The 27,797-nt window shown below is 35.4% G+C and overlaps 4 protein-coding genes across 4 annotated transcripts; 1 reads left to right on the forward strand and 3 right to left on the reverse strand.

Moving 5' to 3' along the window:
* Positions 1 to 15: 15 nt before the first annotated feature.
* On the reverse strand, positions 16 to 7,761 carry Tnpo (transportin 1). Its single transcript, XM_066743889.1, has 15 exons — positions 7,493 to 7,761; positions 6,364 to 6,439; positions 6,113 to 6,292; positions 5,653 to 6,001; positions 5,378 to 5,579; positions 4,929 to 5,316; positions 4,536 to 4,847; positions 4,236 to 4,473; positions 3,880 to 4,169; positions 3,700 to 3,798; positions 3,535 to 3,630; positions 2,452 to 2,527; positions 796 to 970; positions 567 to 693; positions 16 to 230 (listed from the first exon to the last, which is right to left on the reverse strand). Exons 1-14 carry the CDS (start codon positions 7,664 to 7,666, stop codon positions 586 to 588), a joined length of 2,763 nt encoding a protein of 920 aa, XP_066599986.1. The 5' UTR covers positions 7,667 to 7,761; the 3' UTR covers positions 16 to 230; positions 567 to 585.
* A 788-nt stretch (positions 7,762 to 8,549) lies between these two features.
* Positions 8,550 to 10,737, reverse strand: LOC136776979 (F-box/WD repeat-containing protein 9-like). The gene is made up of 7 exons (XM_066732952.1): positions 10,599 to 10,737; positions 10,360 to 10,519; positions 10,005 to 10,147; positions 9,721 to 9,947; positions 9,380 to 9,632; positions 9,031 to 9,306; positions 8,550 to 8,955 (listed from the first exon to the last, which is right to left on the reverse strand). The coding sequence occupies exons 1-7, from the start codon at positions 10,668 to 10,670 to the stop codon at positions 8,878 to 8,880; spliced, it is 1,209 nt and encodes a 402-aa protein (XP_066589049.1). The 5' UTR covers positions 10,671 to 10,737; the 3' UTR covers positions 8,550 to 8,877.
* A 1,092-nt stretch (positions 10,738 to 11,829) lies between these two features.
* Positions 11,830 to 14,451, forward strand: Golgin84 (Golgin-84). The gene is made up of 7 exons (XM_066732939.1): positions 11,830 to 11,972; positions 12,060 to 12,281; positions 12,365 to 13,210; positions 13,271 to 13,475; positions 13,544 to 13,783; positions 13,865 to 14,089; positions 14,151 to 14,451. Exons 2-7 carry the CDS (start codon positions 12,160 to 12,162, stop codon positions 14,208 to 14,210), a joined length of 1,698 nt encoding a protein of 565 aa, XP_066589036.1. The 5' UTR covers positions 11,830 to 11,972; positions 12,060 to 12,159; the 3' UTR covers positions 14,211 to 14,451.
* Positions 14,452 to 14,578: 127 nt separating this feature from the next.
* Cipc (Clock interacting protein circadian) lies at positions 14,579 to 27,294 on the reverse strand. Its single transcript, XM_066732977.1, has 3 exons — positions 26,330 to 27,294; positions 16,224 to 16,549; positions 14,579 to 15,786 (listed from the first exon to the last, which is right to left on the reverse strand). Exons 2-3 carry the CDS (start codon positions 16,537 to 16,539, stop codon positions 15,449 to 15,451), a joined length of 654 nt encoding a protein of 217 aa, XP_066589074.1. The 5' UTR covers positions 16,540 to 16,549; positions 26,330 to 27,294; the 3' UTR covers positions 14,579 to 15,448.
* Positions 27,295 to 27,797: the final 503 nt, after the last annotated feature.

The following is a 27,797-nucleotide window of genomic DNA, read 5'->3' on the forward strand; positions in this document are numbered from 1 at the left end:
CCAATGCTAGTGTAAATTCGTTCGTCTGTTTCTTTTCTTCCATTCTGTACTTCACCCTCGACGTTCCGTCAACGACCACACGTGAGTCCCCCAGATGCCCCGACGATGACGTTTCCGTGACGTTAAGACGACGATGATGAGAAGAGGCCGTGGTTTCACCCACCCACCCTGTCTACCCTTTAATTTGTTTCCCGCCCAACCCCAGTCGGCCTGCAAGATACAGCGGCCTTCTGTAAATAAACATAAATCTTATTCTATATAGCAAGCCAAATTAGTACCTAAGACAATATTGGCATTTCCATTCTTTAACATTTAAAATTTTAACGGAGCTCAGAGATTTAAGTGGCCAATAATTATATTCGCGGAAAATCAGTAATTTAAAGAGAATGCAAGTGCATAAACATAAGCAAACATATCAGTTTTGACGTTCGTTTAAAGTAAATCCAAGTAAACTCTAACAATCAATTATATTGGAATTGTTAGTACTTATTCATTTAGCTTTACCCGGATTCATTTTAATCTAAGAATTGGAAATACTAACTTAAATTTTCAGATATTCTGCTTACCGTGCGTATATGGGGCTCCTCAAACGCCATACAAATTGTGCAGTCGCTCAATAAGCGGTGGCGGTAGCTGATCCACAAATCGCTTCCAATTTTCTGCACCAATTTGATTCTTAAATCCGTGCATTATCTGCGTACACATGATAATAATTATCAGTTTAAGGAAATAAGCAAATATCTCAGTAGGTAAAGACAAAAAACAAAAAATGTATACAAATACAATTGATAATACCTTCTGGAACATGTCCTTAAGATCCTCCAATGGATTTTGCCAAGATGCCACAGCATCGCAGAAGAAGATAAAGTCTGGCACAATTCCAGCAGGATTCACCGTAATTATTTGACACATACCTCTAAATGCTGAGTCTTTTTCTTCATTGTCCCTTATATTCCGTAAAGAAGCACACCTATTGAAAAATTTCCATTAAAAAGCCACTGAGAAAATCAACAATGTTCATTCTCAAAAAGAAGGTCCTTTAAACGATTTTTTCAATTTTTGATTTACAGTTATTTCTATGATCGTCCGAAAATTTAATTCGAACAATTACTGTAAAGGATCTTCCTTGTTTCGAGACTATTAATTACATGTAAATGTATAAATGTATTGATATGGCTGTAGTAGAAATTGACAAAATAGCCATTTAGTTTGAAACATCATTCCCACAAATCATTCGTCAAAAGATCTTAATTTAGTGAGTAGCATTCGTTGAGGCAAAACACGTACATTTGGCATTTTTTGAGGCCAGTCCTATACCTGATTTATGTCAATTATAAAATTACTGTTAATGTCAGGTATAAACAGAAGTTATACCTACTTCGCGACCCTTAAAAATCTACAGAACATATTAATAATAATATAAAAAAAAAAAAAAACACTGAAAAAAAATGGTTAAGATATATCAATGTTTGCAACATTAGAGAAAAGGTCCTGCATTAATTTCGATTCCTTTTTTTCATTTCCTACCCTAACTTCCACGAATAGGAGTAAAAGGGTAATAGGATATCTAGTGTCTTTTTGGCAATAAATCTGCCCACTTGAATAAACCATGAGAGACAAAACTGAATTGAAAAAAAGGAATAAATAATCGTGTTGCAAAAGAAATCTGACTGGCATCATTTTCAAGGTTTGGTTTACATTTGACAAGTATCTCACTCGATTTTTCATATTATTATAGTACTCCAATATAAGAGCACAAAATGAAATTCATCCAAGCGCCAATCGAATGTAAAACGTCTAAGCCGAAGAGCAAAGTAACTGTCTCAAAATTTAAACCAAATTGCTATTGCATGCACAAGCCAAACTCTAGTTAAGAACAAAAAAAAGATCAAATAATAATTTAAGTGAACAAAAAAAATTGCATGGCACAATATTAATAATGATAATTAATAAAGGCAGAATACATATTCTAATTCGGCAAATGTAAACCTACCCTATTTATCAATATATCGATTAAAAGCCCACAACATACTTGCTCAGAGGGGCAAATAAAAATTAAAATATATCTTAAAACAGACTCAATTAAAACTGCCCAGTACTGCAAAAATCATGACAAAAATGTTAAACTTTAAAAAGTATTATGATAAAAACAAAAACATAAAGAAATATACAACAAAATTTAATGAAGTTAAATTAATTGAATCAATAGAATTAAAAGACATCGAACCATAAATTCCGTGTCCAGCAATTAAGTTCTAAAGTCGGTAAATGAAATTTCAATAATGTAAAACAAACAAACAAAAGAAAAGATTTGTGCAAGTTTTTTGCAGGCACTGATATGCAATGTACTGAGGATCCAGGAGAATATAATAATGTATGATAATAAAGTGCTAATAAAAAAGGTAATTAATTAATAAGTAATAGAATATAATAATAAAGAAATTTACACACCACTGTCGGGCAAACTGCTGTAACATGGGGGCGACGTCGTGGGGACACACATAACCGAGGCGACCGATCGTTATGGCTACGGTTTCAATTCATTTTCGGTAAGTAGACAAGTGAAGTGTAGTGAAGTGACCGGAAACACAAACAATAAGACAAACTGATAGCGAACGATCAACTCAGGCGAACTATATGCTGTCGTTTGTAAAAAAATTGTCAATTAAATTGTAATTAATTCAATCAATAATAATTAACAATTAATTAGAAATATTAACAATTAATAAAGACAGTGGAAACACAGGTGATAACATATGAGATACCGAAAGTGAACATAGGCAATTCGTGCTATTGTAGCTGCTGAAAAACAATAATCGAAAAATTAGAATAGCAGCGTGCGAGCCCATGATTAATAAACCGTTTTACATGATAATGATCTCTACTATAAACATATATATATATATATATAAATATAATATAAATACAGATGTATATATATATATATATATATGTGGATAATATAATAAATAAGAGTACTGGATAAAATTAAGAAACAGAATTTTTCATGATAATTTAAGGCCAATTTGAAAATGATTGTTAAAACTATATATTTAGGGTTTGATGCAAGCATAATTATAAATATCGTATATATCGCAGTTATAATGGCAATACAGCCATAAGAAGCTTGCAGGCAATCGCACACCACTAAATTAACTTCAATATACAATACTAAAAAATTATCCTGTATTATAAACGTGCAAATGTGGTAAAGAAATCACCACTGCGAGTCTTTTGTGTGAAATTATTATCATCATCAAGGGGATGTAATTTTTGTAAAAGAAATAATATATAAGCCTATATAATTCAATGCCACCAAATGCTAAGATACCGTATATGAAAACCTTTTCTATTGGTAGATTGTTCACTTTACAGTGTTGCTACTGTGAACATTTTATATCTTCAGCTCTAGCTAAGCCTATCTTTCTCAATTAACCCTATATGTACAAAAGATATCCTGATATTTTCTAATAAGAATATCTTTATATATAAGTTCTTCTGAAACCAGAAAGGCAGCTGTTTTTCTGTACTCACCGGTATTTTCTAGTAGAGTTTTTGGTGTGTTTGGACGATTGATGATTTCAATCAATTGAGTCAGGATAAGAGGAATATAAGCACTAGTATCAGGACCTGCAAAAATGTCTGATTAAATTTAGAGCCTTACATTATTCATTATTATTCATGAATGGCAAGAATTACCAAGTTTTATTGATATTTCTCCAATAGCCCATGTAGCATTATTACAAACAGATATAAATTCTGGATTGAGATTTTGTCCAAGGATTGGCATAAAATCAGCTATAAAAAATAGAAGAAAATTTAAATATAACATATCATTTTATTAAACTACGTATTTAAATAATTTCACATAATACTGACGTATACATGGCAGTACATGCTGAAAGCAGGCTTTGGTAAGATCTCCCAGTAAAGCAAAACTGCTCTGTCTAACTTCTGGCATTGCATCCTGCATGCATTGGTACAACAATTGCATAACGTTGCTATTAACTACCAATCTTTCCATATGGCCATCCAAGCCTTCAGCCAAACCACTCAATAGATCCAATGCAACTATCATGAAATCCTTGTCAGGTGCTTCAAATTGTTCTGGACTCTGTGTATTTGCTATGTGTTGATTTAAAGTTTGTTCTACTAGAGACACACATCGTCTAAAATCACGAAAATCGTAATATAAATTAAAAACAGACTATACAAATATTCGGTTTAAGTATTACCTATATACAGGTTCGCAATATGGTAAAAATCCTGATCTCAACGCGGTAGCAACAGATGACAAGCATTCTAATAATGGAAAGAGATCCTTATCCTCATCTTTCAATACGTTCCATTTATTAATAAGAGGCGGCATTAGCAAATTTATGTAATCCGGTTTATTCAGGTGATGCCCTACGGAATCAGCTAGCGTCCCAATCGCATCGTACAAGATCAAAAGATTTTTGTGTTGGTATTTTCCTGCCGATAGTAAAAATTTATAGAAACAAGTACATCAAATGAATGCAATTGTATAAACTTACCAAAAGCGAATACGAGTGTTTCAAGAATAAAGCCAAGATAGGGAACTAATTCTGTACATGCTTCTTCCTCCAAAGTTGCAAATGCTGAGCAAGCAGCTTCCTGAACTCGTTTATTGCCATCGAGAACTCTTTTCAATAATTCTGTCATTAAAGGTTTCAAGTGGGTATCGTGCGGCTGTGCGCAGACCCAATGTGCATAACGACTTAATGTCCAACAAGTTATAGATCTTACCAAAGCTTTCTTATCACTTAGACAACCAATCAAATATGGGATAAGTTCTGATAAATGTGGAATCATACCTGACATACAACCTACGATGATGATCAAAATTTATTATTGATTACTATATAAAATTTTTAATCATTATAATTTAAATTAAAAATGAATGTTACCCTCAGCAATAGCTCCCAAAGCAAGTATACCAGATTCTTTTATTTCCCAATCTTGATGAAATAACGTTTCCTTTAAAATTGGAACTAAAACAGGTAATAATTCTTCTTTAAATACATTTGCTAGCATATCTAGTGCAGCAGCTGAGCATTTTCTTAAATTCCAATCACTAAGCGTAGAGTCATCATCACATCCATCTTCAGCATCAATGTCCTCATCATCTAATGCACCATTTTCATCAGGATTAATTTTAATGGCGCCATAATGATGAGTTTTTGATTTGTGAAATCTTGGTCTAATGTCTTCTTCTCTGTCTGGGATCATCTCATCCTCCTCTACATCTCCTTTCAGTAGTATTATGTCAATTTCGGAATATTTCATTCCTTTTACCTTATTAAAAAAAAATTTAAGTTAAATTAATGCATTATAATTACTCATTTTACTAACTTACCAAGATTGGTACTAATCTAGTCAAATGTGGTGCTAGAGCTTCTTTACAAATTTCTTGTTCTGTCAGAGAAAGCCAAAATTCACAAGCCTCTAAAGCTACACCATCATCTGGATCTTGCGTTCTCATAAGCATATATTCTATAATATGATGCATATGTGGAATCAATCTATCCATTCTAACTTCCAGCAACATTACAAGGGCTCTAAAAGATTTAACCAATAATAAAAAATCGTGGAGTCTATCATAATTACGCCTATTAACTATCTATAGCTTACCGACAAACATTTTTTCGGACATCAGGATCGTCGTCCGTAGCCAAGTGAAAAAGGTTTTCCAAAAAGCTATCAATGTGTATCATGAGTGCTTGTGTACGCGTTATGATAAATTGGTTGACACAACCAATTGCATGTGACCTAATTTTAGCACTCGAATGTCTGAAAAATTGCAAGAATTTTGGAATCAAAACATTAAGTGGCCGATTAAGGGCATCTGAATCCAAAATTTCCGAAGAGTCTTCACAAATCTTTTGAAGTGCTCCAAATGCTCCTTCACACACATTATAATCTTGAGAATCCAACATTTGGCATAGAGCTGGCAACAACTCTGGCCATGTTGTTAATTCACCTGTAATAATAAAGTGAATCAGTAAAGAAGCAAATGCAATAAATTAAGTTATTTTCATAGTCTTAGACAGTAATGAATAAATATGCATATTAATATTAAGAGTTAACTTGCCTTTGGATGCAATGGTCGTAATTAAAATTCCAACAGTAGCTCGAATAAGAGGAGATGGGTCTCCTACTGCAGATAAACATTCTTGTTTGATAAAATTGGTAACTTCTGGCAAAAATTTGTGAAAATGATCCTTTACGTTATTTTTCAATATTAGTCCACTTAGTGACCTAGTCGGTTCATCTTCAAAATGAAAATTAATGCATAGCTTTATATTCTTAAACAAAAAAATTTATAATTAATAGCAAACATACCTTCTGATGTAAGTTTTGTCAGCACAAATATTAAATAATTATTGAAATCTGGAAATTTGTTTAACTCCTCCAATTTCTGCAAAGTTGTTAAGGAAAACAGAGAAAAGAGAGAAGCTTAAAAAAATACTATCTTAATAAGATTCAAGTGTTTGTTAGGAATTACTCGCGTAAGCCTACCGCGTGTAATATTAAAGAATATCGCGAATCCCGCGCAAATTCTATGAATCGTCGAGCGCCTAACCAACATGTAGAGCCTTAAAAAAATCGTAAAAACTTGTTTCACGTGTAAAAATTTACATATAATAATGAATTAAAGGCTTTTCAATTAAAGAAGTGATGAAAATGTCTAAGATGACAGTCTGCGCACGCCGATCTCAACGCTTTTTCCACACAAAATTAATAAGTAACTAGAAAACAGAGCGAAACAAACAAACCGGTGAGATCAAAATCCAACGAAAAAATAGAAACACATTTCTTCACACGTTTCTTGTATTTGTTTGCTTACACATTTTTTCGACGTTCAAAATCTCATTTGAATAAAAATTAAACAGGTTTAATTAAACTAATGGAAATAGTAATGAAACTTAGAATTCAAATCGTAAGAGTTGACGATTTTCTCACTGGAGTTCGTATTCTTAAAATCACCTTCTATATCTTACAATTTCAATAGAAAAATCAATGCTCAAGAAGAAAATTGGATGAAAAATAAAGACAATATCACAAGCGATTTAATATAAGTTACCTTTACAGGATATTTCTGAAAATCAAAAACAGATTTTGAAGAAATTTTGAAACGGCAATTGATAAACAAGGAAGCGAAATGTGAAAATTGAATGGAAAATAACTTCAGACGAAATGCTGCGTCCTCAACATTCCGATGAATTTTCACTCGAGCGAACGAATTTCAATGGAATTTCGGGCTGGAGATTAATAAACGATAGAAATATTAACAAAAACGGTTTAAAAATAAGAGAAAAGTCGAGAAATGCGGAAACATAAAAGAACTTTTGTCGAATTGTTGCGACTTGAACGTTGACTTACCAGTTTGTCTATCGCTTTTGTATCGAATTGGTACAAGTTGGGTATATAGCTTTTCCCGAGCAACAAAAGTTTTCAATAAAAAGGATACATGGTGTACGACACGTTGTGTTTCTGTATCCGGGCTCTGAGACTCCTTCAAGAGCATGAGAATTTGCCTTAGTCCTTCTTCCTGCGGTTGCCACGCCATTTTCATGTTTTTCACCACCGAACACAGCCTTCTCTGACCTCGCAGACAAACGGAAGCTTGCAGTTCCCCCTCCATTTTACTCAGAAAATATCTAAACCGGCGAGTCTGGCCCTAGCCCCCGCCATCTATCGTTTTTTTATTCCGGATAACCTTATTTGAAAAAATTATCTGAATAATTAACAAACACTTTTCGCGATTAAACTTAAAGACTTTAAGGATAATTTTATATAATTTAAATAGGTTCTTGAGCAATTTTCTGTTTACAGCAGAAAGCCACTTCCGGCGATGCCAGAGCCATCGATCTGCCAGCTATAATATTATCAACTATACTATACAGTTACAGTTCCCACCAGAAGCAGGTTTTAGATTCCCCCACTTTAACTGAAGACGTACCAATACACGGATCGTGTTCATTCGTGTGAGACCATCCCACACCAACCCAACCACACCACGCGACCTACACCACCATATCGCTCTCCTACTGATATACACATATACTGTGACGCTAATACTTTTCTTTGAAATATTATTTTCTTTAAACCACTAAACTAATGCATACAAATAATAAAAAACTTTTATCAATATAATTAAATCTGTCATTATTATTGTGTTTATGTATACTTGAAAACCAGAAAAAAATTAGATTATGATAAATGAAATATAAATCAAAAATGAATGTTCAACCTGTGGAAACCGGCCATCGGGATAGACTTTTATACTTATTAATTTCGAGTTAAAACATTGGTTGTTCTTGACGTTTAGTATATAATATATATAAACCGCCTTCATTTCACGTATACGTCATTGTGAACTTTAACAATTTATACCTTTAAATTATACAAAAGCTGAGAGATTACTGAAATGTTTGTTGATTTATGAAAGAAAAACAGATCTGAAATGCCTTTTAAGAATGAAATTAATTTTTGCTTGGTTCGTTACTTATATCGAATAAAAAGAGTATTTGCACACTCCTTTATTTCAATTAAAGATTTGTGTAAGTTCCTTTTACACTCTGTAAATATCTTTGCACAAAGTTAATGTTTTAACTTCTAAATTAATAATGTTGCCTACAAATCTTCTTCCTAGTAAATTACTATAATGGTACTGTAAGAGGATAAGTAAAAATAATGATAATTTTCAAAAGTGTCTCAATCAATATAAAAAATTAAAAAACTTGCTATAAAACATTTGTGTAATAAAACTTAATGTATGTATTAAATTAATTAATTCAACTTATAAAACTATTAGAATTAAGTAGCAGCTTAGTTGGGATCCTTTATAAGTTTTTAAACATCTGTCTTAGGTCTCCAAATTTCAATTGCCTCACAACCTGATATAGCTAACACTTCGTTCAAAAAGTCGATCTACAAAGTATATTTATACAAAAGATAAAATTTGTGCTTTTTCAAATCAATTAGATAATTTAATATTACACTTACGCCAGCAATTTCACCATAGCTACATTTTACTGTGGTTATATACTGTGGTGGATCTGTTGGAGTCAGAATTTTGGCAGTCCTATCTGTGGAGCTAGTAACCAAACAGCCGCGTGATAAATGAATACCAGTTATTCCTCTTCCATGTGAACTCTGACAATGTTTTACTTTCTCAAAGTTTTTTCTAGGATCTAATATAGTAATATTTGCATTGCTGTCTCCTATAAGCACTATATTGTCTTTCATACACAAGCTCATAGGGAAGCATGCTTCTGAGATCTACACATAAAAGAATACTCAATATCAAAATGTGATTCAATTTTACTAGTAAAATATAATGAAATAAAAGCACCTGAATTTTTTTCATTGTTTTTTGTGCTCTTTGATCCCATATGGCAACTGTTTTATCCTCACTTGCAGTTACGATATAAGTTGAATTCATTGCAATATCAACCACAGCACCATTATGAGCATAATATTTTGCTATGGTTGTTTGACCATCACCTCTTGAATCATAAATTAATACGGCGCTACAAAATGACCCTGTAGAGATCAGTCTTGTTTCTTCGCATGAGTCTATACACAATAGGGCACTTGATACAAATCTGAAAAAGAATTAGTGTAAATGAATTTTTATTATATAATGTACATTAAAAATATATAATATACATTGAAAATAAAATTGAAACAAACGTTTTATAAGTTTCTAAATGTTGGAGATCTGTGTAACCGAGATGCCACGCTTTTATACATTGGTCCCAGCTACAGCTATATATTGTATCATTTATTGCTGTTAAATCCCAAATCCATCCTTCATGGGCAAAACTGATACATGAGCGCTGCCTTCTTCCATTACTTGAGGAAATATTCCAGCATACCAAAGATCGATCTCTTGCACCAGATATACAAATTTTTCCTTCCTATATAAAAGAAATCAGATGATATTTTTTAAAATATTTAAAATTTTTTCTGTTTACCTTTAATAATAATAACCCATCAATTGTGCTATATTGCACATCTGTAAGAACAAGTTTTTCATAAGATCCTTCAGTTTTCCATAAGTAAGACTGTCTCTCGATAGCAGAACAGGATTTTTTCCAAAAAACTTCATCATTTCCCACTGTAATAATTTAAATAAATTTCCATTTAACCCTTAGAACAAAAAATTTGATTAATTTAATTGAGGGTAAAACTAGGTTAAAAGATTTAAATATTATGTGATTAATTATATATATTTGCATTTAAAAAATATTTAATAATTGTGTATATTAGCAGTGTTATAATTATTAAAAAAGAAGTGCTATGTGCTAAATATTATTCTTTTAAGCTTACCGGGTGGTAAAATTGGATAAACACTGTTTGGACATATTTGGCCTATTCTCACTTTCCAAAAAAGTTCGTCATTTAGGATTTCATAAAACTTTTTACAAACTAAGCTTAGGCAGTTGACTAAAGTCTTTGCATCTAAGAAAGAGCAAATATGCAAAAGTATCTAAAAGCATAATAATAATTTGAAAGATATATTAAGAAATCATTTCTTATTTAGAAGAAAAGTATAAAATACCACAAACCTCATTAGGCAAATCTAGCATAAAAACACATTGAGTGCTGCTTTGACTGCACATATCATTATCTTGCATCATTTTTATCTATATTAGTATACTTACTATCCAAATATCTCAAGCATGGAATTTATCTTGAAACTATAAATACCTACATATACAAACTCTTTTTATTTGTTTGTAATAGTTTATACAGAAATTATCTCATTACTACACTTGCATTAATCTCATTAATTTTTTATAACGAAATTATACAATTTATATGGAGTAATAATTCTCTTTGTTATTATATTTATTAGCTGGATCATAGATGATCCTGTTATTAACTCTTCAGACTAAAACATCATAAATGAGTCACAAAAATACATACAAATTTAATGCACTGGAGATGATACAATTATTTGCTATTATTTTTCTTTTGAACAAGTTCACCTTTACATGGAGCAAATCTCTTTAAATGCGCATGACTCATCTACAAATGCCGTTAAATTCAACCAATCTCTGGTTCTGGATGCAGTTGCCAAATCGAGCAAAGTTAGCTTTTACCTTTTACTTTTACATCCCAGCTTTCACTTGTAATTAGTTAGTAATATGCATTAAACTAATAAAAGCTAAATACTTTGCAAAAACGATTTTTGAATCAATTGATTTTATAAGGATAGACATTTTATGTATAGCAAAAAAAGGATAAACAACGGGTCTTTTATGAAGCATTAACCTTTTATGCGTGCCAGTGTGTATAGTGTAATCTTTTATGTTTACATACTCTTTAAATGTAATAGCGTCACACTGCATTGTATGTATTTACACGCAACGCAAATCAATGCTGTATACATGCAGCTATAGTAGCTATAGGCTACACATTTAAACTGGTGTAGTGTAGTGCATTGGTATACATATACATACAATTCATACAGGTCATACATATAAGTCATACAGACAAGGCTGTCAAGTCGAGTGACAGGAGTGTCAGGGCCGTCAAAAGTGTCAGCTGTATCAGGCGCCAGGGTCAATCAGACCCACTCAGGGCCGTCATCAGATTCGTCAGGAACAGAAACGTCAGAGACAACAGAAGGTCTGTTCTTTTTCGTTATTTGCTGCACTAGTGCAATAAGTTAAAGTGGAGAAAACATATATATGTTTGTCGTATTTCAACTAATTGCACTAGTTCGATAGTGCAGCGAAAAGGAACAAATGGAGAGTTGAACATAGTATAAGTGTTCAACAGAGTGCATGCAGCAGTAGTCAACACGCCACTCAGCAATGCTCAGCAGTACCAACTGCCAGTAGTATGTACTACATACCAGTGCAATCACAGTGCAATACGTGTCTTAAGAAGAAAAATATTTTATTTGTATATTTGCTTTTGCATCGTTATTATGTGTAATATCATTATAAAATAATCTTTAACATAAAAATCAGGTTTATTTTATTTTAATATAATATCTTAATATTTGTTTTTTATTGTAGAATGTTTTAGGTTGAGGTTATGTTCAACAATTTTAATTTTTATTTAACGCGTTTGTTCAACGTCAGCTAATGATTTAAAAAGCTGTAAAATATTGTAGAGATGGCTTGGCTATCTGGCTTGGCTGGGAAGGCAGAAAATTTGTTGAATAAAATTGATCAGAATACTGCAGCAGTACTGAAATCCCCACCAACTGAAATCAAATGGACACAGCCAGATTTAAAGTATATTATTAAATCAACTCTATTGTATTGTATTTCTTGTTAAAGCAATGAAGTATAAAATTGCTCTATTGAATTATTTTCAGTGAAATTCCATCTAAAGGTACAGATGAAAGTTTCCAACAATTGTTTTCTAATACAAAACAGTCTATATCAAATTTAAATTCTATAAATCAGTCACCAGTAATCCCTAGTAATGAGAATGAGTTATTAACATATTTAAATATACCAAGTTCTAGCCCAAAAAGGATTATGATAGATTCTGTTACTTCATCAACGCCTTCGTCATTATTTGTTGAGCACTCTACTGAGAGTATTGATTCGATATCAGAAATATCAATTCATAGTGGACATGATAGCCCATCATTGACACAAACCTTTGTGGACGTTCCCGAAAATGAATCTGTTACCTCGGATAAAGTTGAGGTTGGTGCTGTTTATGAAGAAAACAGTTTTTATGAGAATATACAATCTGAAATGTTGAGAAATGGTACTAATAAATCAAGCTTAAATTACATACCAGAAAAAAGTAATCCTAAGAGAGTAACAAGGTTAGATACAGATTATTCGGTAAACTCAACAAATTATGAAGCATATATGAGAAGCGTTTTAAGTAAAAATAAATGTTTAGAGGAAAGAAACAGACTGATGGGAAAACAAGAAACTGATCATCAAAAGCAGATTATTGTTTTAAATGAAGAATTAGAATCTTTGGAAAATGAAAAATTAAAATTTTTAAGGCAAATAGAAGAAATGCAGGTAGCTTTGGATAGGAATAGAGTAGAATTGAGTACTACAAGGTCTGAATTGGAGCTGCATAAAGCAAGAGCATTAAAAACATTGCAGGAGAAAGAAAAATTAATTGCAGAGTTGAAATTGAATACCATATCAAATACTGATGAAACCACAATAATGGAATTGAATCAGTTAAGGTAAACTGATTAGTTTTGTTAATAAAACACTTTCACTGCAACATTTATTCAAATTTTTAGACAAGAAAGAGAAGCACTGAGAGAAGAAAATCAGCACATTAGTAAACAATTGCAATTAACCAGGGATGAACTAGCTGCTACGGACATGAAATTAGAGAAGTTTAGACAAAAGTCTGCAGAAGCAACTGCTCAGGCACAAGAATTTCTTGCCTCTGAGAGACACAGAAGAATTGAAGCTGAAGAAGATGCAAAACTGCATGCTGAAGTAGAGTCTCTGCTGAATATTTCTAACATAATTGTTTTGTTCATAATTAATAGAGTAATTTCTTTTAGGAAATCAGGTCTCTAAAGGAAGAATTGATTCGACAACGTAGCAATCTATCTGTTCAGATATCTAAGCAAAGTTCTGAACTTTCCCGATTGAGAATGCAGTTATCTGCTATATCCACGCCCAGTAGTGAGATTGAAGCCAGACTAGCAACCTTAACCCAAACTCTAGTTCAAAAGCAACAAGCCCTAGAGCATTTAACTACAGAGAGAAATGCTTTGAGATTACAGTTGGAGAAAACTGAGGTGATTTTTGTTATTTAATTTCTATGAAATTCTATCAATTTATTTTCCTCTAATCAAACTATTTGTATACTCTGTTTGTAGCATGAATTTAGGACTGGGAATTCCAAAAGAAATTGCTACAATAATATCAATGATACTGATGATGCTAAAGCTCAGGTTCCCACTTTTTTATTAGAGTCTCCTTTTGATACTGGAGTAACGAGGAGAGTCAAAAGAGCTTACTCAACTTTAGATGCTATTAGCATTCGTACCGGAGTTTTTTTACGACGATATCCATTAGCTAGAATATTAGTATTAATATATATGGTAAATATTTATTTTATGCAATTTGAAAGTAATTAGTAATCGTATAAAAATTATTTTTCAGGCCATTCTTCAATTGTGGGTACTTTTTGTCCTTTTGTCGCAGTCGCCAGAAGCTCACTAAAATTGTATATTTTTAAGGCTACGCAATAATAAAGTAAAGTAGAGTAATCATAAGGATTGATTATGTAAATACGGGCTTTGATGAAAATGAAAATTGCGAGAACTTTATTTATTTAAATATTTCTTTATTTTTACACTATGTATATTGAAATTGGTATAATACTATAAAGGTATATTGAATAATATTGTATTTTATATATAATGCATAAGAAGGAATAAATAAATAAATAATTATTAAACTATATTATTTAGTAATATTATGTTTTCAAGTATTCGATAAAACACTCTTATTGGGATTAATTTTTTATGCAATTTTAAGCGAGTTTTGTATATAGCATATTTAAAGCACGAGTTAACTCTTAAAAAATCTTGCTTCTTATATCACAAAGGTCATTTCTTATTCGATATTTGATTCTGTGATTTAAGAATTATCGAAAGGTGAATTCTGACGAATCTAAAATACCTTATTATATTATCTATGAGATCCCTAATAACACAAGCTATCCATTCGACTCATTATTTCAATGGGATAGCGAAAAGTTAGTTATCAATTCGACGAGCTATACCGATCATTCTTTATCGTAAAAACTAGAGAATAGTGATATGAAATTGCGTTTTTCATATAAATGATCTTTTATTATAATACTAGCAGAATATCTTAGCGAGAAATAAACGTCATTAAGCAAGATTAGTATTGCTGTAGTGTACTTGTTTCAATATATATTTCCCCCTATCTAGGTCTAGGATTAAAAAAAACCTAAGCTATACCTTTAGGCACGATTTCTATCAGTAGGTATAATTTGATCAAATAGCTGACACGACACCTTTATCACATTAGGTGCTCTCGGCAAAAAAGTAGGTCCTAGACTTGACAAATACTACTTGATTATCACGTAATCACAAGAGTTTTTTGTTACCAAAAAGATTGCTTTTCCAGTTTATGATTATGCAAAAGTGTAAAGATTATTGGTAGTTTTGATCATCCCGAATCAAAGCTACTTTCCCCCAAAAAGCACTATCTTCGTATCAGAAGTGTAATTGTTTTCTTATACAATAAGATTATTACTTGTCCAATCACTCTTTTGGGTTAAAGTAACTCTAGCCAATTTTATTTCAAAGTACTTTGCGATAAAGTTGTTCGCGGATCAAGAATTTTGTTCTCCAAAGTACTTGCGGGAAGTATATTAGCTAGGTGGCTCGCTCCTTGAAGTTTTCTTCCGTGATTTTTTTGGATACTTATTAGCAATTTCTAGTGGAGGTTTCCTCCTCGCTGGAATTTTCGTATTCCGAGTCGACGAAAGAATCCGAGGTGTCCATGGAGGAGATGGAAATAGAGCAAGCTGGGACATTTTCGTTAACAATTTTCTTTGGGCAGTGAGCGGGAGTCGAAGACGCTTTCTCGCTGTTTTCCGGGGACTCGGGTGCTTCCAGTTTCCGTTGCCTGTATTTGTTCTCTGGATTACTCAAAACTGAACAAATGAAATCTCGAGTTTCCGCGCGTAGTGCGTTTACTCTGGCCTGAAGGATATGATTTCGTCGTACCAGAGCCATTGTTCTAACGACTATGCTCAGGAGACCTGTGACAAATGGTACAAAATCAGTTTTATTATTTTTATATATAATTACAGTCATACGATAGACTATGATAAAAATTCTATTGCGGTTGTTCGGTCTATGGATGGCAAATCTAAGAGTCTAAAAAAAGAAGAAAAGAAGACGGACCCCCCCCCCCCCCCATTAAATTAAATCATTATTAATCCTTCTTATTTGAAACGTTATTATTATAAGAATGAAAACTTTTCCAACTCGAAACTAACCATTTTTCGAACAATAGATTGCATGGAAATTAATAACTTTTTAAGAGTCGCGCGCGGATATTTTCCTTTCCTATATCAAGTGTTATTTCCGGTTATATAGTATATTCTTATACCGGGCACCTTGTACAAAAGAGTGTTCGAATGGAAGGAAGTTGTATTGTTACCGAATTAACCAATGGAGTATAAAATAAGGAGACCTTCTCTCTTAGCGAAGATGACTTTCCAGCCCTCATCAGGATCCTCGGGGATTCTGGCGGAGAAATTTGGCAGGGATGAACTAATAATAATGGGGGACGAGGAGTCAGCAGTGGTGCATTCTGGATTCCACCTGGGACTTTCCGGTGGCGTTAGGGGAGTCCCATGGCTGGTTGCTCCATGCAACATCTGTCGAAGCTCCAATCTTTGTTGCCTCGCTATCGTCCCATTTTGGATACGATGACGCGAACAAAGACTCTGATCCTGCTGTTTCCTCCTCTTCAAAGGCATTTCCGGCAAACAGATGGTCGGTGCCATTATCCAATCTCTGAAAACAATCAACGGAGAAACACACAAATCGAGACGTTATCAAAATTCTCACAAATGGTTCGATAGTTTTTATGAATCTTTTTAGAGAAATTTTCTACAGCGAAATGAAATTTTTTAGCCCTGTTCTCGCCGCGGTGATGGGTATATACATATAGTGAAGTGGCGTTCTTTGTAAAATTTTACGAGACGAATAATTGAGCGTAAGGAGCTAGTAGATGGGGTTAATTGTGTTGATTCTTGTCTGACTTTAGTGGAAAGAGTGCGTGTGCATGGTATAGTGAACGAACGGAACGTGGATCACGAGGTCTGCGATCGATCGGGCGGATGACCCGATTACGAAACTGCACACGTGCATACTCGAAGATGCAAGGAATTCGCCTTGGCCTTTTCAAATATGCGTCTCGCGTATTACCAAAAATAAACCCATGCCATATTCTAAAAGCTTTTAAGTTTCGCTCTTTGCATTTCAAAACTCGTTCCTCCGCTTTCACCACTTCCGCCTGCCTGATCAACGCTTTTCTTTTCATTTTTGTTAACCATTTCCGCTTTCCCTTTTCATATATTTCTCCAACGATCAATCGCTCCTCAGAATTCCTTCTGGCTTAGTTTACATGCAAGGACCACTTCCTATAAATATCGTATTATCCTTTTTATCCTCACTCTCTCTCTCTCTCTCTCTTATAATCATGCATTTATTTCGGATAATTTCGCCTGTGAGCTATTTTTAGATCCCGGAGGATCTATAGATCACCCCCGTCGATCATTATACAAAACTCATTTTCAAACTTTATCTGCTATTTTCGTAAATATTCTTCGCTTCCTTTCCTCTACGGGTTTTCCTCATTTTTATATATAATTATTACTGCAGTCAGCGTATTTGAATTTCCCGATCGATGAATCATTCTGCTCGATCATTCCATTCTCTTCCATGCAAGCAAATGTGCAAACTTACTTCTTTTTCTAACATTCAGATGCTTAGCTATTTCCATCCATCAGTTCTTATTATATCCTATTGATGAATCTGCATGATTCATAGCTTTACTCGTAAAATTAGCCGTATTTTATATAGCGAATTACACAACTCGACTGTGAGTCATTAACAGATCTAAATCGCAATGCGTTTGCACCGATGCCCCTTCAGAGATAAGACTATATACTATAGCTCTCATTGCTAAATGTTTTAATTGTCATATAATTAATAACGCAGTTGTTTTTACTCTAGCTTATCGATTTCTTTTTTACGTTTTATCAGAGTGTATGTACAAATTATTCTGTAATAAAGATATAACTACGAGAATCAATTATGATCGAGAGGGAAAGTACAATATAAGGAAGATTCGATCGAAAAAATTGCGAATCTAGAGGTTAAGGGGGATTCTCCGAAAGTAAATATTGGTATACAGTGAGAGGGCAGGGGGGAGAACGTCTGTCTTTCTATTTAGAGAGTTTGGTCGTTTTATCGGGAGAGAAACGAGTTTTAGACTTTTAAAAGGCAAATCTTGCACTTGCGTTGTTGTACGAGGAAGAAGGGAGAGGGTAATGCATTTGGCAAGGACAGAACTGTCCGTCCGTTTGTTCTTTTTAAACGGTCATCGTGGTTTGCACCACGTGCAGAGAAATCCGAGGTCGAGAGCCAGAGGCCTTCGGGCAGCTCGCAGCTCGCAGCTCGCGTGCTTCGCAACGCTGAAAACTCTTGCCCCTCGGAAGGAGGGAGGGGGCGAAACCAACCGAGTTAGCCTGGAGGGGGAAGGACGTTGATCCTCCTCGACTTGACTTTATTTCGGTGCACGCACGTGCCTGCAGTAATCGGGTCATCGCCTGCATCGATCTTTCCTCCCATCGTCATTCCCGAGCTATTTGTTTATTTATAAACCCCTTTATCCATTACCCATTAAGGAATTTTATATTGCTCTTTCGCACTATCACTCATTCTTGCATCTTAATCACCCCCCCCCCCCCCTCCGTTTCCCACCTCCTACCCGTCTCCTTTCCCATATTGCTCGACTATAAATAAATGTTCCACCAACAGAAAAAATCTCCAATCCGATCGAATCCGAACGAACCTTCGAATTCAGTATCAAAAGCTATCGTTACGTCGCGTCGCGTCGGGGCCTGAGTCAAGTGACTACACTTTTCAGTGTAAACAACACGTGTTTGTAAGATTTCTCACGCATTCGGTGTTTATTTCAAACGTTTAATCGCCATTCGATCGAAACGTATAGATGAGATTATGCGGGCTTTTTCATATTATAATTTTACGAAGATTTTTCCCTATCCGTTTATTATCGATAATAAGTCATCATGATTCCAATGGTTTCTAGGATATGCGCGCGAACATGCACGCGTCACGAATCAGCAGAAATTCTGCGCTACCGAAAGACACGAGCCATCGAAAGGAAATTCCGACAAGGTCAGCGGTTTTCGTAATCGAAAATCGAGCGTCGACCGTTTTTCTTCCGCCAGTAGCGCGGCGCGAGTCCTCGCGAAATTCAACGCCCTCCAGCCAGGATTGCCTCGTAATCATTTGCAGAACCAATTTTCAATAGTAGCGTGAGAAATTGCACAATCTTTTCACTGCGAATTCTGCATTAAAAAATTTTGCTGCTCCAGACACTTAATCCTCCACTTTGTATACTATTATATAATTATACATATACACACATACGAATAGAATATAATATTAATTAAATGAATTAATTCCATTGGACGAGATTAATATCGAGAATTGAGGAATTGATCGCAATTAATGAAATTAATTGAAGTCGATTTAACGAGATTATAGAAGAGTGATGGATTTAACGGGCAGCGATTATTTCCTGCTTGAGAAATAAGCGAAGATCGAGCGTTAGCAAGGGTGTGCAGACTGATGAATTTCTCTTTGTTCTCGAGAGCTTTTTCGAGCTTTGAAAGCGATAAATCTTTCCTCTTTTACGGGAGGCGAAGGGTGGGATAGATCTAAGAGAAGGGACGTCGGAGGGGGATGAAAGCTCTGCGGCTACGGCGGCGTTGCTTGCACGTGTAAATCGTCTGGCTGGCGATATACCATACATATACACACGTGCACGTCAAGGTCACCGCAGCTTTAAGCTATACCCACCACCCACCCAGCAGAGTCTCCCGCAATTTCCCATCCACCCCCAAACGGAAATACCTCCTGCGCTTACCCTCGTTCCTTCCTTCCCCTTCTCTGCCGAATGTATTTCAACGGGATAAATCCTAGCCAGATTGCGACGAAAGCTCTTCAACGGGCTTGACCTTGAAGGGATAAAATAGGGAGGGGTTAGGGGAATTGCAAAATTCGACGAAACGAAAAGCACAGAAGTGACATGTATACACGCATTATACGTCACTCTCCTTAAATTCTGGACGGTTCAACGAACCCAGAGAGCGACTCGTAACGCGAGAAAAGTTCTGTACAAGACTGACCTTGAAGGAGGCAAAATCGCAAGAGTTGAAAAAAGGAGAGGTGGAGGAGTAGGGAGGGGGGGGGGGGGAGGATCGAGAATGGCACGAGTGAGAATTTATACTGTATATATATATGTGTATAAGACGAATGGGGAATGGATGATTAATGGTAGAAATGTGAGATGATGGTGGGGTGGGTGGTTGATGGCCTGATTGGTGGGGACATCAAGGGAGGGGGGGGGGGGTAATGTATTTGGTGTCCCATGTGTACGCGCGCGCGCGTGTGTGTGTGTGTGTGTGTGCAAGGTGCGCGTGTAATTTTGTAGGTCGCGCGAGACGGAAAGGTGACTCCACGTGCTTCATTGTTTCGCACGTGTACTATACGATACGGTTGCTTTAATTAAGTTTCCCGGACGGAAGAAGCTCCTACAAGCGACCTCGATGACCAATCAGCGTAACTTCCAGCAAAAGTCTCCCCGTACCATATTGCGCAATTTTAACACCAGAAACATTTCTAAAATAAATTAAAAAAGAAAGTCCCGGTCTCGTTAGGTAATTCTTACACTTGAGAAGTTTTATTGAAATACATTCTAAAAAAATTACATTTAACTGATAAAAAGCAACAGAGAACTATTATGCAGAAATAGATTCTTCTTATTAAAACTGAATGTAGAAATGATAACAATATATTTTTTGAAAATTTGTGGGAATGATCGGAGTGTGGAGGTTTGGGAATGGAAAAGTACCATATTGGTCTTAGTGATTTTCAAACGGGTTTTTTTCGTCGTGTAGAAAATTTTGAATCTTCCTATGCGGGAGATTTCAATGGTTGAGAGACGTGTGTTTCACACGTTTTGACATAGGGTGGACGAAGGACCGGTACTAGCTGGTTTCTGCAAGGGAAACAGGGTGCAAGGTACAAGGGAGACTTTTAGCCTTTTATGGGGTTCGTTTAGGGAGAATGAGGCGATGGTAGTCGGGGGGGGGGGGGGTGTGGTAAGAGAAGGGGTTTCATCCCGACAGGCTACGGGAGGACGAGGCGAAGGTCGTCGAACTCGACGCCGATGCCGACAGCCACGTGTGCCACCCAGTTGATACACCGTCCCTCTGCTTCATCCCCCCTTCTCACTCTCTCTCTCTCTCTCTCTCTCCGTCATAAAATTAAAAGAAACGCGAAAGCTGCAACACCGGCTATCCATTGGACGGCGCACGTGGCTTCTCGGAAAGTAAATTTGCTCGCTAATTTGTTTATCCGACGCTTTAAAGTTACTTAGTCAGTTAAAGAGAAAAAATACTGGCACGAGAGACTTATAAATTGAATTATCCAGCACGAGTCGTGACTGTAGAGTGGGATTACACGTGTAATGGGTTAAAAAGGACCGGGTCTATTTTAAACCGGGATAAAGCTGAGGTGTGCGCAAGAAGGTGATTGTAAAGTCCACGTGTGCCTCTTCTAGGTCGTCGAGTGGACGTTGATTATATTTCTCGACGTTCAAAGAGCTCCATCGAGCTCATAATACCTTCACCAATTACGAAAGCTTCGCCACTTTAACGCACATACGTCGAATCGCAAATAAAACTTTTCAGGCCTCGCGCGCGAGAAATAGAAAAAATATAACGGACACGTTTGCCAATCCACTACATAAAAATAGTACAGAGAAATATCTACGAAAAAATTTCAAGCATTCGAGAAACGTTTAAAAATTAGCGTACGTCGAGATTGAATAAATATAAATAACATTACTGGATTTTTGATAAGACTTTTGCTTCACAGAAGAGATTACTGGCTTTAATATATTTTAATTATATTCTAAGATACCCCATATATAACATTTAATAAAATTCTTAGGTATAGTATATACAGTGGCGATTAACAAATGAAAATCTCTATTGAATAGACGATAAATTATAAGATATATTTTTTCAACTTGAAAAACTCCGCGTATCTTTCCTAATACATATTAATTATTGTAATTTCAATTATGATACGATTAAATGTTTATGTCCCCTCGCTTGGTATTAACTTGGAATATTTGTATACAAATTTTAAAATACTTTTAAAATCTAGCTAATATTTATGTAACTTTGAAAAGCTCTCTCTCTTTCTGAATTATTAATCAATTTGTATACCCCAAATTTCACTTAAAATAAGTGTCATTCTCCGTTTAACAAGCCTGTGAAATCTTACGCGAGAGAAATCACATCTAATTTTATTTAAACTGCTACAAATGGATGCGAGAAAACCGTCTAAATATATTTTTAGTATCGAGTTGAGTTTGAACTGATTAAACGAAATCTTTTTGAGATGGACAATGATCGATTAAATTTTCAAAATGTCCATTCGACAAGAGTCTATCGTCCTTGGGAATATTTCTGCAGATTGGAGATGAGCGAGTGAAATTTTTAGGAGGATTTAGCGATTTATCAATGAAATAACAGGCGCTCGAAGAAAACGATAAGACACGGTATTATATTGACAGTTACGAGGCCAGAGAGTAAATCACTGAATTATGCATGTTTATAGGAAGTAAGTTTTATTATATAAACTAAGATTATTTCATATATAACCGATAATTGCAGGATCGAACGTTGAACATTCAGAGGTAAGTGTGAGACACACAGTTGTTAGAAATTGTTCTTTTACGGCCAAAATACAATCAGGTATCCCTTCTATATATATACACATGATACGTGACTATTTGTTTAGGCTCAAATTGGCTGTAAAAGAGCAATTTCAGGCGTTTAAAAACGATAAGAGACCCGATATTATTGACAGTTATGAGACCGGACTATAAATCACAGAGTTATGCACGCGCGTTTATGGGAAATAATTTTTTGAAAGTAAGATTATTTTATAGAATGGATGATGATTACACGATTGACTTTTCAAGATGTACAGTAGTGTAGAGGCCGCTAGGGTTGGGTGAGTTAAGCTTTAAGGAGGATTGTGCTTGATTTATCATCATCAGTGAAATGTTAGGCATTTAGAAGACGATACTCATTGGCAGTCATGAGATCTCGTGTATGAATGCGTGAATTATACGGTAAGCGAACGATAACACCTGACAAAGAGTGAAGAATGGCGTCCGAATGTGTGTATATATATATATACTGTAGAAGGCTGGTGAGGCTGCTGAATGAAAGAAATGGCAAAAGAGGGCCATAATCTAGGCAAAGGATAGATAAGAATTGCTCTTTGCTGACGCAACATCACTATATATAACACGTGTGCAGCCACGTGGTCGTCATTCACGTGCAACACACATATTACACAAATTTACTTGGAAAACCAATATTATTATTCATTGGTCCTTATCGAAATACTAAATTACCATCCAATTATGTCCCAAACGAAACACTATCCCCTCGATCCTTCTCGCTAAAAAATTATCGAAGAAGAAAGCTTGAAAGAATATTTTTTTTTCAAAGAAAATATGGTGAAAATAACTTGTGTTATTTATTTATATAATTTGGAATACGTTTGTGTAGTGCTTTAGGAATTAAAATATTTTAGCGAAATTAATAAGAGAGATTTGTAAAATTAGATAACATTATATATATGCGCAGAGCGAGCGATTGTCATTGAGCCACGCGTGCTGGGTCAAACGTGAGATAATTTTACGTTTTAATATCCTCTTATAAACGGAGCAATCCGCTCTCGTGTTAATTTCCTTAAGTGCTTCAGGCTCGTGGGAGCCGTCGGTAAGTTTTTCCCTCTAATGTCGATCACCTATAACGAGTTTTCTATCAGAGAGTTAAACGAACGCGCGGGCAATAACTGCAGTTAGGGATTAACTATTTAAAAAGGAAACACTTTATAAAATTTGACTAATTTAACGCAACGATTAATTATACACTGCGTGAAATTTCTCACTGCGTGCGCCTTCTTATTATATTATATATATATGCAACCTATGCACGCGGCGTATACAACCTAACGAGTTTTCCATCGGAGTTTAATGAGCGGACAAAAACAGCCGAGGCTGATAAAAAAGGGAAAACAAGATTTCGCGAATTTATCGTAACGATTATGCCAGCGCTTGAATTACTCGTGCTATACGTCCATCCAGCTTGCGCGTCCTGATAATCTCCGCGAGAATCTCCACGTGTGTCCAGCAAACATTGACTCAATGTCATCGGGAGATTTAATATTATGACGGAAACTGATCATTCGTTCCAGCAAGACTCGCTAGTCCGTTTGGCGATAAGTTTTTTATATAGATATAGGTATGAAAGCGTAACTATGAGAGGGAGAGAGACAAGTACAATCTGTTTGCAAATATTCTCCCTCAAGGCTACTGACAGAGCTTTTTTGTACCATAAGTTATATTCAGAAATACACACAACTATGAGAGTAAAATTTATTTAATTTTTAATTCGGGGTGAGAGAGAAGAAATGTATATTTTTTCAAAAATTATCTACGGCTGTGTGCTCCAATAATTTTATTAACGAATTATACCCGCGTCTGGAGATAAGTTTTTATAGGTATCAATAACGTATAACTATATATATTTATTAGAATAAAATTTATATATATATATATATATATATATATATATCTTCCAAGCGCGGGGATGAGTAAAGCAAATATATTCTTTCCTAACATTCCCATGCAAGACTGCTAATAATTTTATTAAGAGAGCCTGGTATTTTCAAAACGTACCGCATAATTAAGAGCGAAATCTTTGCATGGAGTTTTGAGTTTGAGCATTGAGAAGAGAGGTGATAATTCTTTGACGAAAAAGTTAAAGTTTTTAATAATTTAATTAATGAAATGTTTGTAAATAATAGAAACCTGATGAAAGAATTAGAATAATGATTATGTGAATGACGGTGCGTTTAGGGGAAAATGATATAGTATAAATCTTGTAACGAAACTGTCCAGATACGAACGGAGCCTTATATTATCTGTTAGCCGAGCTAAATATCGATTAATGGTAGCCCTCGCACGGGGCATACGCACACACACAGCCAGATGGGCGCATGTCACGTGGTGAATGGAACACGAAACACACACGTACGAGGGCACACGGGCCCACGGGCGTATATATAAGAAATTCTCGAGGAGTTAGCTTGATCGGATCCAAGTACACACGTGGCGCACGTGTCATTGATATTCCCCCACTTTCCACCATCGAATTTGCCCAAATATGCTAGCCTACAGCTACTTTTCACTTCCACCCCAAAACTCACGCCAAGTATCAAACGATTGTATATGTGACTTACTTCTTCCTTCAATTTGCAAAATTTGCGAAAAATTTCCACTCGATTAACACCGTAAATTTATGCAGTTAAATTTCATGTGAAATCAGAGCGATAATTTTGCCGAATTAAAAAAGGAACGTTTAAATAGCTAATGATTAAAAATAACTGCAATTTCGAATTTAGCATAATTCTGATGAATAATACATCGGGGGCTGTGTTAAATTGGTCTGGTTTCGCTCGGTTTGGTCAGAAAATCGAGTTAAATGGGAAGAGAGAATTCAATGGTATCATGGAAATTTTCTGGACTCGACTCTTTCGCGAGGCATTGAAATCACCAGTTTATTGTTCATTTTATCTCTAATTGCAAATTTCACCAGTACAAGTAGTAGTAATAGCGAAAATAATTTTATAAGCGGAAACGGCTAGTGCAATTGTTAATCGCGCACGGTGCATCCATCCTCGACTTGCGAATATAAAGGTCAATGCACTTGAAAGAAGGGATCCTTAAATTAATCCAATTATTCCATCAAGTCTACCAATCTTCTACGTATATACACACGAACCTCTGGTAAAATTTATTAATAGCCATTTTAATATGGTGTGAATCTTGATTGACCGTAGTATCTACATATAGAAGAGGACTAATGAGAATTTCAAAGCTGCTCGAAAGTTTGTCTTTCCTTGGTCGAAAGATAAAAATTACAGTATATTTTCTACGATGATCGATTGTATCCTGAAAAGGATAGATGAATCATTCTTCGTCACGCGAAATAAAGTGGAAGAAAAAATTGCATTGTATGGCTGAGGCAATCGGTGATTACGAATACATTGATAAATCGTATAGGAGCGTGTGAGAAAACGTAAGGGGAGGAAGGCTTAACTAGACCGCACGTGGCGATAATAACGAGTTCGCCTCTATTTTTATCAATGCTATTTTCTTTTTTAATTAACATTGCACTAATTTTACTCTCACAGAGTACGCTAGTTTGATTATAATTATCATCGAGTATGTGGAAGTTTTAATCAGCGTTTTCCTGACACTATGAGGAATATCAATTTATTCTACTATATAATATTGAATCATTGAGAAATTATATCGCTATATACCTACTTTTATAATTGAGTCTTTGACAAATTTGTTCTTTCATCAATTTAAACATTCCTCACCTGATTGATCCGCGGACACACCAAATCCCTCGACTGTCACTCGTTCCCCAAATTCCTTAACGAGACACCGCGGCTCGAGCGTGGCGTAATAATCGTTCTTCGAGTCAAAAAAAGAAAAAGAAAAAGGAAAAGAAAGAAACTGGTAGCAAGAGTAAATCACAAAGAAACGAGTCGCACCAATTCCTCGAGAGAGAAGTCTCTTAAAATGTCACTGTGGGAACTCTCCGTCACCAAAGACACAAAGGCACAAATTTAGTCACTGCCAAAGCAGTACTCGAAGCCAGCGAAGCAAGATGCCTGTGATATTCTCGGTTTGAGAGATTCTTTCTCTTTTTATATAAAAATACAGTGTCAACTGTCTGGAAAAATTGTTTAATTTTCCATGCAATTGTATTCTTCGTTAAAATTCGTGAATAGTGGAAAGAAGCTAGGATGGCTTATTGTCAATGGTCGAGGTTGTTGCAATTTTCCCTTGGGTGTTCTTCCGTTCGCTCATCAGACGGTTTTGGTGCATGGATGTAAGGCAGGCAGGCCGCAGGGTTCGAACTGATCGAAACTCGTTGCTTGACGGTTCAGAGTCGACTGAAGGTGTACAAGAGAGTCGGGTTCAGCGGCAATTTCAGTGCGCTTGCGCGGCTTATCCGTTACGTTTTGAGATTTAGAGCCACGCGCGCTTCTCACAATAACCACGATGATAAAAGTCATGGCACGTGCACCCCCACCATGGCTACACCACACACAAGTGGAAAGATTTCGCGCGAAAAAACCTAAACGCTCGCTCGTTCGCCATCCAAAACTCACGACTTTCCTCTTCCTCTTCCTCGCTTCTCGGTTTAATTTTAAGGACTGCTTCAGAGCTCTCGGCTCCCATTCTTCTATATCAGCCCTGCGAAGTGCAATGGCGCTCAATGCAGCAATTTAATTGGCAAGCGATGCTTCGACCAAAAATACATCTCTTCGCGTCTCCATGCGTGCACTGCACTGTCTCACAGAGCTTCGGTTTCTTCGGATACTCGATTGCATGGTCTTCGATATCACTGCGACGTCAAAGCTTCCGAGATCTAACGTCACTGTACCAAGTTGAGTCATCGACTCAAAAAAAAATATTTGTTTCTTTCGGATTGATAAGAAAAACTTCCACGAGGCAGTAAGGAGTTCATTCGAAATCCGTTATTGAAATAAAACAGAGCTGACAAAATTACCCCCCGTAAACTTTATATATATATATATATATCCTACTGCACTTACTTATTTATTTCATACCAACTTTGTTTTTAATGTGCTTCACTTTATCTGCGGATGAAGACAAATGTTTTCGATCGAACGGTAAGTATTGTTAATCCGTGCAATAAAGACGTATTCGATGCTGCACGTACTCTAAATTATTTTCTGCCTTCTTTATCCCAAGGTTTTCATTCCTTCCTGCAATTATATATACCGACCAAAATTATACAAATGCCAGCTAATA

This window comes from Prorops nasuta, unplaced genomic scaffold (genome assembly GCF_024137725.1).
Source record: "Prorops nasuta isolate Cenicafe-Biocafe unplaced genomic scaffold, Cenicafe_Pnas_1.2 PNAS00002, whole genome shotgun sequence".
In the NCBI taxonomy this organism is placed as follows: Eukaryota; Metazoa; Arthropoda; class Insecta; order Hymenoptera; family Bethylidae; genus Prorops; species Prorops nasuta.

What these genes read in the sequence shown, in the direction of transcription:
- Tnpo (XM_066743889.1), bottom strand. Translation starts at nt 7,666, where the DNA reads ATGGAGGGGGAACTGCAAGCTTCCGTTTGTCTGCGAGGTCAGAGAAGG. An exon ending in GTCCGAAAAAATGTTTGTCG is followed by an intron (nt 5,580 to 5,652) that starts GTAAGCTATAGA and finishes TAAATCTTTTAG; the next exon opens with AGCCCTTGTAATGTTGCTGG. An exon ending in CAGCAGTTTGCCCGACAGTG is followed by an intron (nt 971 to 2,451) that starts GTGTGTAAATTT and finishes ATTTTTCAATAG; the next exon opens with GTGTGCTTCTTTACGGAATA.
- Golgin84 (XM_066732939.1), top strand. Translation starts at nt 12,160, where the DNA reads ATGGCTTGGCTATCTGGCTTGGCTGGGAAGGCAGAAAATTTGTTGAAT. An exon ending in TGGACACAGCCAGATTTAAA is followed by an intron (nt 12,282 to 12,364) that starts GTATATTATTAA and finishes AATTATTTTCAG; the next exon opens with TGAAATTCCATCTAAAGGTA. An exon ending in TACAGTTGGAGAAAACTGAG is followed by an intron (nt 13,784 to 13,864) that starts GTGATTTTTGTT and finishes CTCTGTTTGTAG; the next exon opens with CATGAATTTAGGACTGGGAA.
- LOC136776979 (XM_066732952.1), bottom strand. Translation starts at nt 10,670, where the DNA reads ATGATGCAAGATAATGATATGTGCAGTCAAAGCAGCACTCAATGTGTT. An exon ending in TGCTAGATTTGCCTAATGAG is followed by an intron (nt 10,520 to 10,598) that starts GTTTGTGGTATT and finishes TTATGCTTTTAG; the next exon opens with ATACTTTTGCATATTTGCTC. An exon ending in TTATCCAATTTTACCACCCG is followed by an intron (nt 10,148 to 10,359) that starts GTAAGCTTAAAA and finishes AAATTATTACAG; the next exon opens with TGGGAAATGATGAAGTTTTT.
- Cipc (XM_066732977.1), bottom strand. Translation starts at nt 16,539, where the DNA reads ATGGCACCGACCATCTGTTTGCCGGAAATGCCTTTGAAGAGGAGGAAA. An exon ending in CATCTTCGCTAAGAGAGAAG is followed by an intron (nt 15,787 to 16,223) that starts GTCTCCTTATTT and finishes CATTTGTCACAG; the next exon opens with GTCTCCTGAGCATAGTCGTT.